The sequence below is a fragment of the Nannobrachium achirus genome (assembly GCF_963921795.1).
Source record: "Nannobrachium achirus genome assembly, chromosome: 18".
In the NCBI taxonomy this organism is placed as follows: Eukaryota; Metazoa; Chordata; class Actinopteri; order Myctophiformes; family Myctophidae; genus Nannobrachium; species Nannobrachium achirus.
The window spans coordinates 48,209,926-48,227,291 of NC_137825.1; the positions used below are offsets into that span (position 1 = coordinate 48,209,926).

Consider the following 17,366-nt stretch of genomic DNA (forward strand, 5'->3'; position numbering starts at 1 on the left):
ACCCCAGGTGCGGTAGTCTGCACCTGGGATGGTAATCCAGCACTTGCAGCGCCGCAGGTTCGAGTCCCGATCCTGGCGACCTTTACTGCGTGTCACCCCCCATCTCTCTCCCCCCGTTTCCTGTCAGCCTACTGTACACTTTATCAATGAAGGCAGGAAAAGACCCAAAAATATCGCTGAAAAACATAATGATAATCATATCACGATTATTGTGACAAAATAAATCACGATTTACGATATTATCGCAAAATCCATTATCCTGTGGGGGAACATTTGCCCCAAAAAATAGCAGATCTACAAGCTTGCGACGCGTTGTGAGCTTGTAGATCGGAAGTACCTTTTACCAATTATAGAGGGTTTAAGTGGTATCGGATATGCAGCTCTTCAAATAAAAGGGGAATTGATCCCAGTGCATGACGGAGGACGATATCACGATGAATAAAATCTCCACGATACGTTTACGTGAGTGTTTTTTATCACGATAATATCACTTATCGTCCCATCCCTACTCTCTGCACAGGCAACCGCCAAATTATCTTCAACCCGAAGCTTGTTTGGCTGTTATCGGAAATAGCCAATGCATTATATCACACATCTCACAACGCGTTTGGGGAACTTGACGCTTTCCCACCCTGCAAACCTATGAAGTCTTTCCAGAAGCAAATGTCTTCAAGAACGACTATTGCGCCAAACTGAGGGATCCTACTTTTAGGGGGGAATAAAGTCACAGCACCAACAAAAAAAGATTTGATAATAAATACCGCATTATAATTAACATTTTTACAGAATTGTATTGTCTGCTTTTTAGAGCAGTTAAAAGATGACCTTCAAGTAATGACTTTTTTTCCCCGAAGTGAACACATTTTTTGCATCTCATGAATCAAAACCATTCATTTTCCATATAGCCCGGAGCAAAACAGCAGACACAAAAGAAGGAGAGTGTTTTCTCAGGGCCTGAGCCTGGTTTGGTTTCTATTTAAAGCCCCTGCAACATCGGATGTTCGGACTACAAATTAAACCGCCGTATCTGAGTCTTGATTGAATGTGAATTGAGCCATTCAGTGATGATTGGCCTGTGCCGGTGAAAGGGACTGGGGGATATAATACGCTGGATGCTGCTCACTGTAGATAGTGGGATCTGTCCATGGTGCTGAAGGAAGCACACAGACACACATAACACATACATGTCATGCACCCAGACTCGGGCATACACAGGTGTGTGTGCACACGTAACTAAAGGAAAGCGCTATACAGTACAACAGTAAGACTCCCTAATCGGGAGATAAGCAACCGTCACGTCACATACACAAACTTTAGAAGGCAGTTGTAGCCAATCAGGAGGGAATATGGGAAATGGGACAGATCCATGTTGATGACATGACTTTAGAGATGCTGTGTATCGCTTTGCGTGATTTTAGGGCAAAATCTGTAGGAGCAGTGTCCAAAAATGTGTTTGAAAAAATGGGCTACACAGTGGCGCTAAAAGGGACAGATCCATGTTGATGACATGACTCTAGACATACTGTGTACCACTTAGAGTGACTTTAGGGCAATAGAGCTGCACTGAATACAATATCTACTACCAGAGGTGTTTTTGCGACCTCCACCGGCTGTCTGTCAGTCAGTCCCTCCGTCTGTCCGTCATGTCACACTTTTGGCCCTACTCTAATCTCCGGCACCGTTGCCCCTATCCATGCCAAACTTTGCACACACACTCCTTGGCTGGCAAACCACAACCTCCGCCCCTGATTTCTCACATGCCCCTCTTCTAGCGCCACCATGAGGGTACCGACCTGACGGTCGCTTATCTCCCGATTAGGGAGTCTTAATGGTATGGGGTATTTCAATTTCAGACTACTCTGCAACCTTCTAAGGCTTAATATAAGATCTGTCATACGATGGTGTCATGCACCAAAAATAGCATAGTAGCTACTTGTAGATCCACGAAGCTGAAGCTTACGGCAGTTTTGTCTCGTAGCAACTCTTTGGTCTGAACTGTGCTTAAGAACAAACACAAACTGAAAGGAATTGTGCATAACGAGTATGTCAGCGTTTTAAGTCCAGTCTCTGACATGCAGCCTCCACAACGGCAATAATAAAAGTGTCATTTATCCCTGTAGCAAACTGATGAAGTCAGTTCTTCTAACGCCATGGGGAAACAACACATGCTTACTCATGCATGACCTGGGTTAGTTGGCTCGCTCGTTCATCTCAATCAGTGGGACTGTTTTCCTAGCCTGCGTCTAGGGTTAAGTGTATGTATGACTGTGTGTGTGCTGTCAAGAAGGGGCCAGGGGCTGATTAGTAGCATCTGCCCACCTTGATTTACATTTGTTTTTCATTGATCTTCTTCTCTTCTCTCTTCACCGGCCCTTTTATTCCTCTGTATCCTCGTGCCTTCGCATCTCCTGCATGTTTTAAGTATTTTATCTCTATTTCTTGTTTCCTAGCCATCGATTGTCTGTATATTATTCACATTCATGGACATTACACTGATGATGTTGCACATGCTGGTGGACATAAGATTAGATTTTCGAACCCATTAAAACCGGGAAAGCATCTGTGCGTCATTTTAGATTTTAGACTTGGCTATTCATTTGTGCAGTGTGGCAAGCTTGTATGTACATCTGCTATTTATTTATTTATTTATTTTTTGAAAATCTTGAGACCTGGAGTTATTTTATGCTTTAGCCATTGAAGAAATGCAGATATACAAGCTCATAGCGCTATAAGCTTGTAGATCTGCTATATTTGAAAATATTGTGAAAAAATGTGTGCAAGTCTTTGATTATATGACTTTTCAAAGCAAACTTTTGTTAGTGAGTCTCACTGAATGACTCCACTCTAATGGACGAGTCAAATAACAAGTTAGAGCTCATTGATCAGAGAAAATTACAATTTCAAACTGCATCAAAAGTAATTACGTTGTATTTCCTCAGAGCCCCTGTGGCTTCCATTCCAGCATCTGCCCAAGCAGACCTCAAAAACCAACAATTCAAGGATGCTGCTACATGTTAAAAGGTGCACTCAAAGTTCTCCGCAGCACAGGCGGTAAAAGTTCACATCCACGTTAATGCAAAGTGACATGAGTGTGAGAGCTAGCGCCTGGAGAAGCGGACGTACGAACCCCAAAGCACAACTATATTTAGCAAGTTAATCCCTTTTCTTTGAAAGATGACGGGTGACACAGTCACTCGCTGGGGATTTCCAAAGTGTTGGGAGAGATGTTAATGTTTAGCCCACAAGCTGGATTCACAATAACTACGGTAGTCTATAAGTATAATCACTGTTTCTCACTCTCACAAGACACAAACAAGTTCAAACCTCAACATGCATATCGTCGTTGTCGGGTGAAAACCATGTATGTCTAAAACCGTTTGTTTTGCATTTATCATTTTGAAAAGGATTTAAAGTTATACTATGTAACTTTTTTTATAAAACATATCTTAAAATTGTCCTAACTATTAAATCGCTAAAGTTTTAGAACCCCCACTCTGTTAATTTCAGCTCCCAAAGCCTTTTCTTTATATGTGTTCTACTGAGCCCTGGTGGCCGTGACCGGGGCTGTTTTTCCCGGCAAAATTACGTCATATGCATCATTCTGTACACGTGTCTCCTACCGGCCAATCAAAGCCCAGATCATACACTGCTGAGCTCTTCAGGAAGTACACTGCAGTGTTTACACTGGGCTAGGAGTCTAGCATGTAACTCCCCAACCGAGGCTCGTAGAGAGACACGAAAGACCTCTATGGATAGGTCTCGGCGAGGCGAGGCGGACGCAGTGGTCTGAATGCCCGGTCCGCAGCGAAAAACGGCCGAAAAAAGCAGACGCGACCGCGGTTTGCTCTACTGCTACTGACCATTAGTTGAGCAACTTTCACAGTATAGCTTTAAACTAGTGAAAACAGCCGATCTACAAGAACACAACGCCTCGCGGTGTTGTGTGCTTGTAGATCTGCTGTTTTCACTACTTTTGTGCGACGACCTTGTATGATGAAGCAGGGCTTTAAGGTGGTTGCACACTGCTGCGTTTTTCGGGCCGAATATCGGAGTGAATTTCGGAGCACGCAAATAAAAAATCAACCTCACGTTATGTCAGTCACGTTTGCACACTGCCGCCCGTTTCGCGCACCACTCTGTCCCTTGCTCTCTCTATCTCTCTCTCTCTCCTTGCCCTGAAAAACGCAATTCGCAACGAAAAACGCAGCAGTGTGCAACCACCTTTACTTGGCGAAAGAACGGACACATTTGAAACTTGGAGATACAAGGTTTCCACCCGACAACGACGATATACAGTATATATATATATATATATATATATATATATACACACACACACACACACTCACTGTGTGTATAACAATACAGCCATATAGCTCAACGTACTCAAAGTTCTATATGTTACTCATCAAGGCACCGTGGAGCCATACGGATCTGTCAAAACGGCAGACGTGACGAGGCACGAGAGTCGCTATATCTCCCTCGCAAACTAACGAACGGGGACTCGTGCGGGCGGCGCTTTTCGAGTCGAGCGCCTCTCCTCCCTGTTAAGAGTTGAGGAGGCAGATCGCTGTCCCCGTCGCTCCGACATCTAACGCACAGACCGCAGCGCTCCCGCTCCTCCGAGGCTCGGTGGTTCCACCTGTCATACGTCGTCTCCGAGAGACAAGAGGCGCCCCAGAGGCCTCTTGGGGTGTTGGGTGGGTGAAGGGGGTTGTAGAGCAGAGGGGTGCTTGAGAGACAGATGACGGGAGAACATAGCGTCGCTGTCGGGCGGTGGTGGGAAAAAATACTTGAGTGTTTTACCACACCGAGTGCCGCGCTGCGAGCTTGTAGATCTGCTATTTTTGAAAAATCGTGACAATTTTTTTTTCTTTTTTTTTTTGAAAAACCTTTGTTTCTATGTCAGCCGTTCTCTAACTTTTTCATGTCAAGGACCCCCCAAAATGATATGTATTTGGCCACCGACCCCCATCTCAAAATGTTTAGTTTCAGGGACCCCCCAGAAGATTTTATTTTTTTCAAAGTGACTGTCGACACTCAGTTATGGATTCAATTTCTTTTTTTTCTTCTTCTATAAGTTAACATTTTACCTATCATTTTATAATGGAAAATGTACGTTTCGGGCAAGTGGTCATGACCTTTGGGGAAGCAGAATATGACCTGTACTTGCCCGATGGGCAAGAGCCTCTTATTAGTTTAGTCATAAGCCCTTGTTAATGCATTTTATTGGGTCAGTATTTATAAAACGCACAGGCAAACATAACCAATTTCACATTCACTTAGAGATGGGGTGCCATGATTTTTTTGCCCCCTAAAACATGGTGATCAGGTATTATGATTATACTAGGAGGAAGATTTGTTTCCAAAAAAAGTGTACAGAAAGAGTTAAAATTATGTTTATGTGGCCACACCTGCCAGTTTATTAAGTATGCCTGGTTGTCAGGTGGGTGGTGACCCAGCAGAAGTTAGCCACACCCAGGGGCGTCACAGGGTCTTAGATAGTGTGGGGGGGGGGGGATGATTGAAATATTGCGTTTTTTATCCGGTTTTGGGTGTTTTTATTGCGGTTTCGGGCGATTTTCATTGGGGTTTTGGGTGATTTTTCCCCACGTGATTCCCCCCCCCCCCCCCCCCCCGCACGCACGTCTCTCACACACACACACACACACACACTACAAAGATTGTTCTGTTCCCACGTTAGATTCAATAGGCTATTACTGACAGAAAAAAAATGCACGGCGGTTTTGCAAATAAGTCATGCTTTTTGCATACACAGCGGCAGCATTGTAAGAAATGTCACTGTAGGCTAATGAATGTATGGAGACTATGGGAACCAAGCTGATATTCATTGGTCTTCTGCTAGAGAGGGTGAGATAACACCTCTTTTGTTTAACAGTGCCTCAGTTTAATTGTTGAAGTTTATGTGTTGTTGACTGTGTCAACTGAGGTATATTTGCCATGAGTATTCCAACTAATAATTGGTTGACAGGCAGCCTGTACTGATTAGTCATTCATTTTCAGTCTAATTCGTCTCAAAATATACAACAAGGGCAAGGTGGTTGGGAGCGCTTGGCTGTAGTTTCGGTAACGAGAGGTTGCGTTTGTGTTGATGAGAGAGCCAGTTTGAAGTGGAGAAAAAAAAAAAGTAGCCCGGCCGGCAAAAAAGGTGCCCCTGGCCACACCCACAGTGTTGGGTGTATGGTAAAAGGGGAGGGGTTGATTTTATGATGTCATTAAATCTCTTTTTCGACTGGGTCTTTTGACTCAGAGGCTTTCAGCTTTCAGGAAGAAACACAAAATACACAGGGAAGACAAATTATATAATAATTACGCCATTACTATAATGGCGTAAAATTATTATAATGAAGTACGCCAGTACGCCATTACTTTACAAAAAAACACATACATAAGTTCAAATATGGAGATACAAGGTTCAACCAACAACAACAATAAGTGACTGAGCGATGATCAAAGTGATCGAAAGCTTAGGTAGGATCGAAAGGATGTCAGAGAGGAGAGAAAAAGACAGACAGAGAGAGGACAATAAAGAAAATGAGATATTGGGGGAGATAAAAAAGCAGCATTAGGGAGGGGGCTGTTTAAAAGAGAGAGAGAAATAGCTTGTGGGTGAGTGGGTGAGTGAGAGAAACAGAGAGACCGACAGAGAGGGGGAGGGAGGGAGGGAAAGAGAGAGGGATAGGTTTGTGATGGCCTCACATCAAAACGCTATCACTCTAAACTAGTTTTTGACTTAACATGCCGAATATTTACAATCTAATCTACAATCTAAAACTCTAAGTGAGAAGACGGCAAAAAGAGTACACAAGCACTACTATAATTTTTCAGACCTTCAAACATTTTTTTCAATCAGAGGCTTTCATGCTAAAAGTAAACTTTTGCATCACTGATGGAGCGTGAGCCTGCATACGTTATATCCGTTCATTGGTTTCGTAAACAAGAACATTCTTTTTCCACCCCTAATACTCAGACTGTCAGGGAGGTCATTACAACTTTCCCGAGCCATGAAATGAGTTTTCAACGTGTGCAATGTTTCCCTGCGACACATTTACACTACAAAATGGACTTAAGCAACGCAACAGCCGATAACACAGACGTGATAAATGTATCCGTCTTATGCATGGATTAGGCCTTAGCAATATAGACCTCCAACTGTATGGCTACAACTAGAAGATAAAAACATCTCAGTTCATTCAGGGGGAACATTATATTACATTTTCTCAGCCCATGGGTCCACTATAGTCCAGAGTACAATTAAGAAACAGGAAGGTGTCTGACAGACGTGCTGGACATACAGTAGGGATGGACAATATGAAAATTACACATTGCGGTTATTGCTGAATAATTATTTGCGATTAATGATATTGTCACGATAATCAAAACATAATTAAAACTTAAAATTCTATTCTGGGGGAACGTTGGAAAAGAATAGCCAAGCTTAGAACTTGTAGATCTACAATTTTTTGACGAATCGATTCATGCAGACTGAATCCTAGCAGTCAACTCAGAATAAATAACATCTAGGCTCATTTTCCTGTCCGTCACGTCTCATCACACTTTTTCCCTACTCATATGTCCGCCACCGTTGCCCTGATCCATGCCAAACTTTGCACACACACTCATTGGCTGCCAAACCATAACCTCCACCCACACATTTCTCACATGGCCCTCTTCTAGCGCCACCATGAGGCAGATTCTTGCAAAACACATTTTTGGACACTGCTTCTACTGATTTTGCCCTAAAGTCACGCAAAGCGGTACACAGTATCTCTAAAGTCATGTCATCCTGATTGCCTACCATTGTCTTCTAAAGTTTGTGTATGCCACCTGATGGTCGCTTATCTCCCGATGTAGGGAGTCTTACTGGTTAGTTGTCATTACACACGCATCCAGGCCATCGATGTCCCACACGAGCCACCATACTCTGCTAAACAGATGTTATGCTGTTATACGTTTTGCCAAGTCCCGGAAAAGACACGCTATGATTGGCCAGTACAGTCACTTTGATTGGCAGTTGTGCCGAATGCTCACCCCGAAACATGATTTTTTGAGCCTATGGCGGCTCATGTGGGACAACTAAGGCATGGATGTGTTTGTAATGACAACTAGTAACACATGCATGAAAAAACAAAACAAAAAAAAAACACTTTTGACAGCAAGGAACAGCGTAAAAACGATATAGGCTCCACTCTATGCTACGAGGGTTGCTGGGTTCTGCTGGGGAAACTGGACAACAGGGGCATTTCTGCCGAATAGACCCCATGGACAGTCATTTGGGATCAATATAAGTAGGAAAATGAGCCTAGATGCTATTTAATGCTAGTTGTCCTTTAAAGCCGGATTCATACATATGTGTGAGGGATACTGAAGATGATCTTCTGATGATCATCTCTATTTGTCTCCCATCTCACTGTCTCTCATCTCTACTATGCCCGTCTCCCAGCCCACTCAATCAACAGATTGTCAACTCCAGTCTTTGGCATGGGTCTGTAGCAGCCATTCCATACGGTATAGCAGTACCTAACCTATGCACATCTAATCTACCTCACCTCCACTTCTTATGTAACAGCTTGCAACCCAGCACATGAACGTGCGCGGGCACACGCACGCACGCACGCACGCACGCACGCACGCACGCACGCACGCACACGCACACGCACACGCACACGCACACGCACACACACACACACACACACAGGCATGCACACGCGCGCACGCACACGCAAGCCCACGCCCACGCACGCACGCACGCACACACACACACAAACTCACACACACGCGCATGCATATAAGCAAGTACAGTAGCCTGCCTATGTGCATCACAGTAGGATATGTAGATTTCCTCTGTCTGTCTCTGTGTGTCTCTCTCTCTCTCTCTCACACACACACACACACACACACACACACACACACACACACACACACACACACACACACACACACACACACACACACACACACACACACACACACACACACACACACACACACACACACACACACACACACACACACACACACACACAGAGAGAGAGAGAGAGAGAGAGAGAGAGAGAGAGAGAGAGAGAGAGGGAGAGACAAGTGCATACAACCACACAAACAGACAAACTAATTGCTTGGAAATGACCAGGACCTTTAGAAATGGCAATTGAATGCATGGAGTGTGTGACAGCCTGGCTGCCACACGCCCCGTGTGACTGGTTTGGCATTCATTACCGACGAGGTGGCTCAATTCATCTCACCTGTCAAAGTCACTAACGAAAGAAAGATCCGTTATGAAATATGATTATATAACAATCAGAGCATAGGCGATCGGGTTTGTGCACGACGGCGCTCCAACTTATCCAGACAACACAAAACACATGGCGTGTCTGCACGTGTAGACGTGCCTACCTGCGCACGCACACACACACACACCACAGTAGCGTATGTGTCTGTCTCCGACGTGCGCGCTCGCGCGCCCAGAGTTTACCTGGCTTCGGCCACGGTGCAGCAGTAGCTGCCGCTGCGCCGGGAGCTCCGCGCGCCCCTCAGCTCCTCTCGAGACTTGCGGCGGTTGAAGTAGTCGGTGAGTTTGCCAAAACTGGCCATGCCGTCTGTTTTTCCGCTTTCCGTCTCCGCGTTCGGCGCCTCTTCCCTCCTGCCGGGTTAGTCCGTGAACCAGATATAAAACAACGACAGAACAACGACGACAACAGTTCCCGTCTCGCAAACAACCGCCTGGATAAATCCCTTTGCCCGTGCCACGACCTTCAGACCTGCTTCTCCGCGTCTTGTGGTCTACCTGGGCTCAACTCAGTTTAGTCAATTATTACTGTCTCTGTGTGTCACATACACCTATGGTGTCAGAAGCGGGTCCGAGTGCCCCTGTCCTCACTCATCTCCTATTCCTTCTAGTGGAATACGGGGAATGAATCTCCTTTTGCCTTTCCCTCCCTGGAAGCATCTCTGATTCTCTCTCTCTCTCTCTCTCTCTCTCTCTGCTTCTCTCTCTCACTCACTGCCTCTCCCCCCTCTCTCTCTCTTTCGATCCGTCTGCTGCCACTGCTTACGAGCACATGCACGGACTCCCTCTCAAAATAGCATCGTTTGTAACTGCCTACCAGTCAACACAGCGGGTGGGAGTGGTATACCCCCGCAGTGGAACGCACCAGAGGCGGAGGGAAGAGGGGAGAGTAAATGAAGAGACAAAGGTAGAAACGATAAAGAGAGGTGGATGCTGTGGTTTGGAGGAGTGCATCTCTCTCTCTCTCTCTCTCTCTCTCTCTCTCTCTCTCTCTCTCTCTCTCTCTCTCTCTCACTACTGAGCTGAGAGTGCAAATCAGCTCCTGTGATGTCTCTGTGAAAAGCCCTTCTCTCTTTCTCTGTAATTCTCTCGCGCACTCATTCTTTCACACTGTCTCTGTTCTCTCACACCACGCACACGCACACTCTCTCTCACACACACACACACACACGCACGCATGCACGCACGCACGCATGCACGCACGCACGCACGCACAGACACTTTTTACACACCTCAGCTTGACACTTCATGAGAACACAGACATAAAGGGATTATTTTTTCACTGGGTGGATTTACTGCTGGTGGTGCTGGCATCAGAGCTTTGGGTACATGATGGGTGCATGTGAGACGTACATGTGCGTTCTCGCGTTTTCAGCGATGCCTTCGGTTAAATCTATTTTCACGAGGCACATTACATCATTCCCACTAGCGCCTGTTTACATTTGTTTTGTCTCTCTGTCTCTCTCCCTCTTTCTGTCTGCATTTCTCGCTACATCTCTATTGCTCTCCCTTGTGCACGCGCACGCACGCACGCACACACATAGTCTACTATCTTTGTGGGGACATTCCATTCATTTTGAACCCTAATCCTCTGATTGTACTATCTTTGTGGGGACATGAGGTCCCCACAAAGTAGTAATTACCTGTCCACACAGACACAGACACACACACACACACACACACACACACACACACACACACACACACACACACAGGCTTCAAGACCCGGACACAGACAGCACGTGGAGCACGAAACGCTGCGCACACTCAACCTGCCATGCCATGCACCTCTGCTGATCTCACCGCGCGCATACAGACACAATGTACCTGAACACCCATCTCATCAATAATGGAAAAGAGCAGTGAGAGAGAGACAGAGAGACAGAGAGAGAGAGAGAGAGGGGGCGACAGAGAGAGAGAGAGAGAGAGAGAGAGAGAGAGAGAGAGAGAGAGAGAGAGAGAGAGAGATGAGGGTCTAAGAAGGAGGGGATTTAGGGAGTTAGAGCAGTGAAGAATGGCTTTCAATTGCTCATTAGTGTGTCTGTCTGTCTGTCTGTCTGTCTGTCTGTCTGTCTGTCTGTCTGTCTGTCTGTCTGTCTGTCTGTCTGTCTGTCTGTCTGTCTGTCTGTCTGTCTGTCTGTCTGTCTGTCTGTCTGTCTGTCTGTCTGTCTGTCTGTCTGTCTGTCTGTGTGTGTGTGTGTGTGTGTGTGTGTGTGTGTGTGTGTGTGTGTGTGTGCGTGTGTGTTTGTCTAGCTATACTTATGGGGACTAAACGCATGTTCACACAGTCACCTGCAGGGGACCTCTGACAGTGTGGGGACAAAATAGTAGGTCCCCACAACGGTTAGGTTTAGGTTTAGGGTTAGGGTTAGGGGTTAGGTTTAGGGATAGAGGTTAGGGTAAGGCCACAGGACTTGTATGAAAATGAATGGAAGTCTATGTAATGTACCCACAAGTGATGTAAATACATATTGTGTGCGTGCGTGCGTGCGTGCGTGTGTGTCCAAACATCCACACCTCACATGTTCGTCCGTTTGTCTATATATCTGCCAGTGGCGAAACTAGCCCCCGGTGTGCCCCGATGCGAGATTTTCACCAAGTGCCCCTCAAAACAACAACAACAACCCCCCCCCCCGCACGGGCAATTAATTTGCGCAAATGCGGGAGTACAAAAGAAGACATCTACATGCTCGCCAACTAAGGTTTTCATGACAAAATGTAGCCCAACCAAGTTTAGTGTCACTGTCTCCATCTCTCTCTGGAAGAACTCATGAACTCCTCTTCCCCAGCTTTGAAATTGAGACACTCTCCAACACAACTACTCTTGACATTAGTCTACTCTACACACTACAAACATCACCATGCCGTTTTTCCAAAACAGCATTATAAATATCATCCATTAAGAAAACTAGGCCTACATTAATGACAGCACAGTTTAACTGACAGCGATGCATCACTGCAAAACCAGCATTATTTATATTAATTACTTAACTCACCTGCTAAAGTAAGGAGGATGACAACAAGAGCAGTTGGGCACGTTTTGTTCCATATTCCACAGTGTCTTGGTTTCAGAGAGCATGGCAAATATTTACTTTTGCCTCAAAGTCTTGTTGAAACTTTATAATCCATAATGCCCGACGTGTTGTTTTTACTCAGAAGTCAGAACGTCTCTTCAGCCTGTGTTCCGTCAGCAGCACTAAGGTGCCCAATAGAGCTTCCAGGAAGCTGCTTCCTGTCATACCAGCGGGCATTTCAAAACAAGAGTCATTGTATTGGATATTTGTAATGTGATCATTCAATACATGTTTTATTTTGAAATGGTAGCAGCCTACTACAGGAAATATAAGCAGCAGACAGTGTCACATTGGACTGAACAGCGGTGTCTGGGCCAGGCTCCGTCTGTACATTGTTATTAGATTTTTTTTTCTCCTCCGACCTGCGTGTGCCCCTGAACGCCATGGGCCCCAATGCGCATGCGTTGGCTGCATCCCGCTAGTTTCGCCACTGCTATCTGCTATCCCTAGGCTATATGTATATCCCTATTGTACAGTATATATGTCTAAGTCTATCTACAGTATCTATCATAATTTCATTGTCTTTTTCTGCCTTTCTGTCAGCATATTGTCACTGTCGGGCAGAAACCTTGTATCTCCAAGTTTCAAATGTGTATGTTTTTTGGTTTAGTTTTTTTCCCAGTCCAGCTTCATCATACAAGACAGTCGCACAAAAATAATAAAAATAGCTATTTCCACTAGTTTAAATCATTGTTTAAATGATAGTACAAACGGAAAGGTTTTGGACACACAGGGTTTCCACCGGACAACGACGATACAGTTGTCCGGCTTGCTCAGCAGCATCCTCTGTTTCCCCACACATTTCTTCAGCTTGCCACTGCTGCAACCCTCTCTCCCTCGCTCCCTCATCACACTCTGTCTTCTTGCACACACACACACACACACACACACGCGCACATGCACACGCGCACACGCACACGCACACGCACACACACACACACACACACACACACACACACACACACACACACTCTCTCTCTCTCACAGTCGTGGCAGGCGTGCAACCGTGCAATAGAACAAGCAAGCAATCCTGACAAATGTGCCAACCGTCTTTTTTAACATAACTTTTAATACCGTCCTCACATTTAGCCCCCCGGGGGAAAACTAGCAAAGCCGAGTGCGGGATCCACAGTCTGTCTGCTGCCACAGCCGCGTTCATCTCGCACCTTATTAAGATCCCAATTCAATACACCTGTGCCCACCCAGACCCAGAGGAACGGAGTGATCGTCTGAAATTGCGGTCTCTAGAACTGGGGTTCCCAAACTTTTTTTTGTCTCAAGGCACCCCATAAATATTTTTTTTAATCCGAGGCACATTATAATTTTCACTCCCAGCACCTTATATTTATAGCATATCGTCGTTGTCCAAAATCGTTCGTTTTGTATTTATCATCTATAAAATGTACTAAACTAGTGAAAACAGCAGATCTACAAGCACACAACGCCCCGCGTTGTGTGCTTGTAGATCGTCTGTTTTCACTAGTATTGTGCGACAGTCTTGTATGATGAAGCAGGGCTTTGCTTTACCAAAAGACGTACACATTTGAAACTTGGAGATACAGGGTTTCTGCCCAACAGTGACGATATTTTAGTGATTATGTTGCGAGGAAAACGAAAACGTTGAGATGATAGCCATTTTGGTTAGACTGACTGAAAATAACATTGTACTTCCAAGTTTAAAATTATACTAAATACATTTTCAAAATATTCCAAATATTATCAAATGATCTCGCGGCACCCCTGGATTGCCATCGCCAGGGTGCCCCGTCACCCACTTTGAAAACCCCTGCTCTAGAATGAGCTTCACTGGGATCAGTGTTGTTTTTGACAGCAAATTTAGATTTAGTTTTAGTCATAGTCTTTTGAATAAAATGTCATTTAGTTTTAGTCATAATTTAGACACCTGAAAAGTTTTAGTTTTAGTCTAATTTTAGTCGACTAAATATAAGATTTTAGGCGACTAAATCTACATTTGATTTAGTCAACTAAAATGTATTTTGGTGGGGCTTGATGGAATCGTAATGAATGATTTTACACAACGCTGCGACGCGTTGTGAGCTTGTAGATCTGCTATTTTCAGCACGCAACACGTGAGAGCAACCAAACATAAAATGACTCTCTTCTCCACTAGTCCCTCCCTAACGTTTTAGTCTAGTTTTTAATTTTGTTGACGAAATTGTCAATATATTTAGTCTTAGTTTTAGTCACCACAGCTTAGTTTTTATCTAGTTTTTTATTTAGTTTTCGTCAGTGAAAAAAACACAGTCGACAAACATTTTTCGTCATAGTTTTAGTCGACGAAATCAACACTGACTGGGATGTACTGCTGGCCCTGCACGCAGCAGAAGGCATTAGCCCGCACGATGACCAGCAAAGCCACAGTTCTCTAACAACCACGGCACTCAACGTAAAAGGAAAGTAACAACATATATGGCACTATAGAAAAGTGCTAAAAGTGCGCAACTCTTAGCGCTTTTGGCACCCGCTATGGGCAGAAGTGAAAGCGTTTCTGTTGGTGTGTTGTATACCCCTCAGTGATGTAAAACAGTCTTGCCTTTTCACTATAACATGGTCATATTACATTTTACATTGCAAATAGTATAGGGGTGGGACGATATCAAAATAACATGTCACGATCAGAGGTCGCGCTAGGATTTTTAACAGCCGGTCACCGTGACCGGCATGATAAACATTTACCGGACATCTGAAGAAAATACCCGACATTTTAAATTACAAGCAGGTGCACAAAAAGCCAACAGCAACAGTTAAAGTATTAGGCCTACTCACTGCATAGTTGGGACTGAAAACGAATTGAATGGAAAAAGTAGGCTAAAAAGAAATAAAGAAAAAAAAAACGCCTTTTTAAGTATAGAGGATTTAAATGGTACTGAATTTGCAGCCCCCACAAAAGCTACGAAGTTTGACTATCTTATTAGTAGACAATAAAGACCGTCCTTGTCATTGACATGGCACTGATCTTTTGCATCATATTTCATCAAGCGAAAATGTATCCTTTTTTGGCATGAAATGATCCATTACCCCCCTCTTTCATGCCTCTTTGTTGGTAGATCTAAGATACATGGAGGAACAAACTTTATAATGAATGAGTCCTAGTGTCTGAAGCAGTCTGTCATGTAAAAAAAAGAGTTTGAAATATTTTGCCTATAGTGACATATCCAAAATAGGGACGCAAGGTGGAAAGTGGTTTAATAACGTAGTTCTACCTGCTTGTAGATCGGCTATACGTTTTCTTTTCTTTTAGCATTTTAACAACATACATCTTGTATGGGGATACCTGCGGCATTAACTCATACAGTGCCCGGAATCACCACATGAGGGCGCCCAATGGCCAGAGAATCCACCATAGACATACGCTGTATATGCACAAGCCGTGCGCAGCCATGACGCGCCTGAACACTTTCCTTTGTGTCATGAACAGGAACAGGATGAAGTTAGCTTGAAGTTAGCTATTGGCTACCAAGCATTTTAGAAGCCCTATTTTCGGCGATTTAGCCGTGATTAAACCTTGCGCACCTCATGGATATGCATGGAACAGAGAAAATGAGCTCTAAAGATCCTGGATTGCATTGGAGTGGACGGCAAATATCGGCGGCGCGACGCTCTCGCGGGCCGATGTAAACAGATTGCGGCCGGCGGCCCGGCTCGAAAATTTAGCCCGGTGCTTCGGTAAGGCCTCTGGATGGTTTTTTTTTTTTTTTTTATAAAAAGCCGGACTAGTTCGGACTAGGCCGAAATAAAGCCGAACTAGTTCTGGATCGGCACAAAAAGAGTTAAGTAATTTTCAGATGCGGGGTCCGCGGACAAATACAAATGAAGTAGGCCTAGAATTATTTAATTGTTTTTAATTATTTTAATTATTTTACTATTGCAAAATAGCTACACACCAGCGTCAGGGTTACTGAGGTTAGGGTTAGGTTTAGGCATAGAGGTTAACATTCACCCACGTCGGCAGGTTAGCTTTTCACCTGGTTAACATTCACCTGTGTCAAAAGGATTAACCGTTTAACAGATGCTATGTCGCAATATCGACACTCTCCCCTAAAAATTATATTCACAATTTTTCAAAAATAGCAGATCTACAAGCTCACAGTAAGCTTGTAGATCGTCTATTTATTAAATAGTTAAAGCAGGGGGTCTTCAACAGGGGGGTCCGGGACCCCTAGGGGGTCCTCAGAGCTACAACAGGGGGTCCTCCAAAATCTTTGTGTGATTTTTATATTAACCACGTTGAACCCTAACGTTCATATTCTGAGAACTTTAGCCAAAAATAGCAGATCTACAAGCTCACAATGCCTCGCGCTGTGAGCTTGTAGATCGGCTATTTTCTGCAAAGAGGTTTGGTGTAGAGGGGGAAAAAGAGCAGACTAAGTACAGAGTGAAAGGTCAAGTTTATTAAGTATTGACGGCTCAAGTGGTTAAATATCTGATAACAAATTGACATGAATCCAAAATACACTGATGATTGTCAAACGATGACTATATGGAATCTGGGGGTCCCTGCTTCATCTCTCTCACAGCTAAGGGGTCCTTGGCCTGAAAACGTTGAAGACCCCTGAGTTAAAGCATAACATAATGGTTTAAAGTGGTTCCAATCTAAAGTGACACATATTTGCGTTCAGGTCTAAATGGGGTTAATTTGGGGGGTCCTTGACATGAAAAAGGGTCTCGTTAGTGTTCATGTCTCGGTGCAGCTTGGTACCACGCCGCCAACACCAGTGCAGTGTCGTCCCATTCCTCCTACTGACAGTCAATCATTTAGAGGGGGTGTATTCTGTGAGTCTCTGTGGGGGATGTGTGGCGTGTGGATGTTGGCATTTGTGTTTGCGGACTTTGCGCGTGTTTGTGCATGCGTGCGTGTGTGTATGTGTTCTGGAGTCAATATGGTGTGAAAAGTACAGACGGCTTCCCTGCTAAAGAGCACAACTTATTGATCTGACTGCCTCTCGCTATCTCCTCTCTCTCTC

At 44.6% G+C, this 17,366-nt stretch overlaps 1 protein-coding gene across 1 annotated transcript in view; it reads right to left on the reverse strand.

Annotated features, from left to right (window-relative positions):
* Positions 1-9,612, reverse strand: part of ankfn1b (ankyrin repeat and fibronectin type III domain containing 1b) — a gene marked incomplete at both ends in the record, with an annotated part of 375,118 nt that extends 365,506 nt beyond the window's left edge. The window contains 1 exon segment of the mRNA XM_080747475.1: positions 9,494-9,612. Coding sequence (XP_080603601.1) covers positions 9,494-9,612 — 119 coding nt within the window.
* Between the last annotated feature and the right edge of the window lie 7,754 nt (positions 9,613-17,366).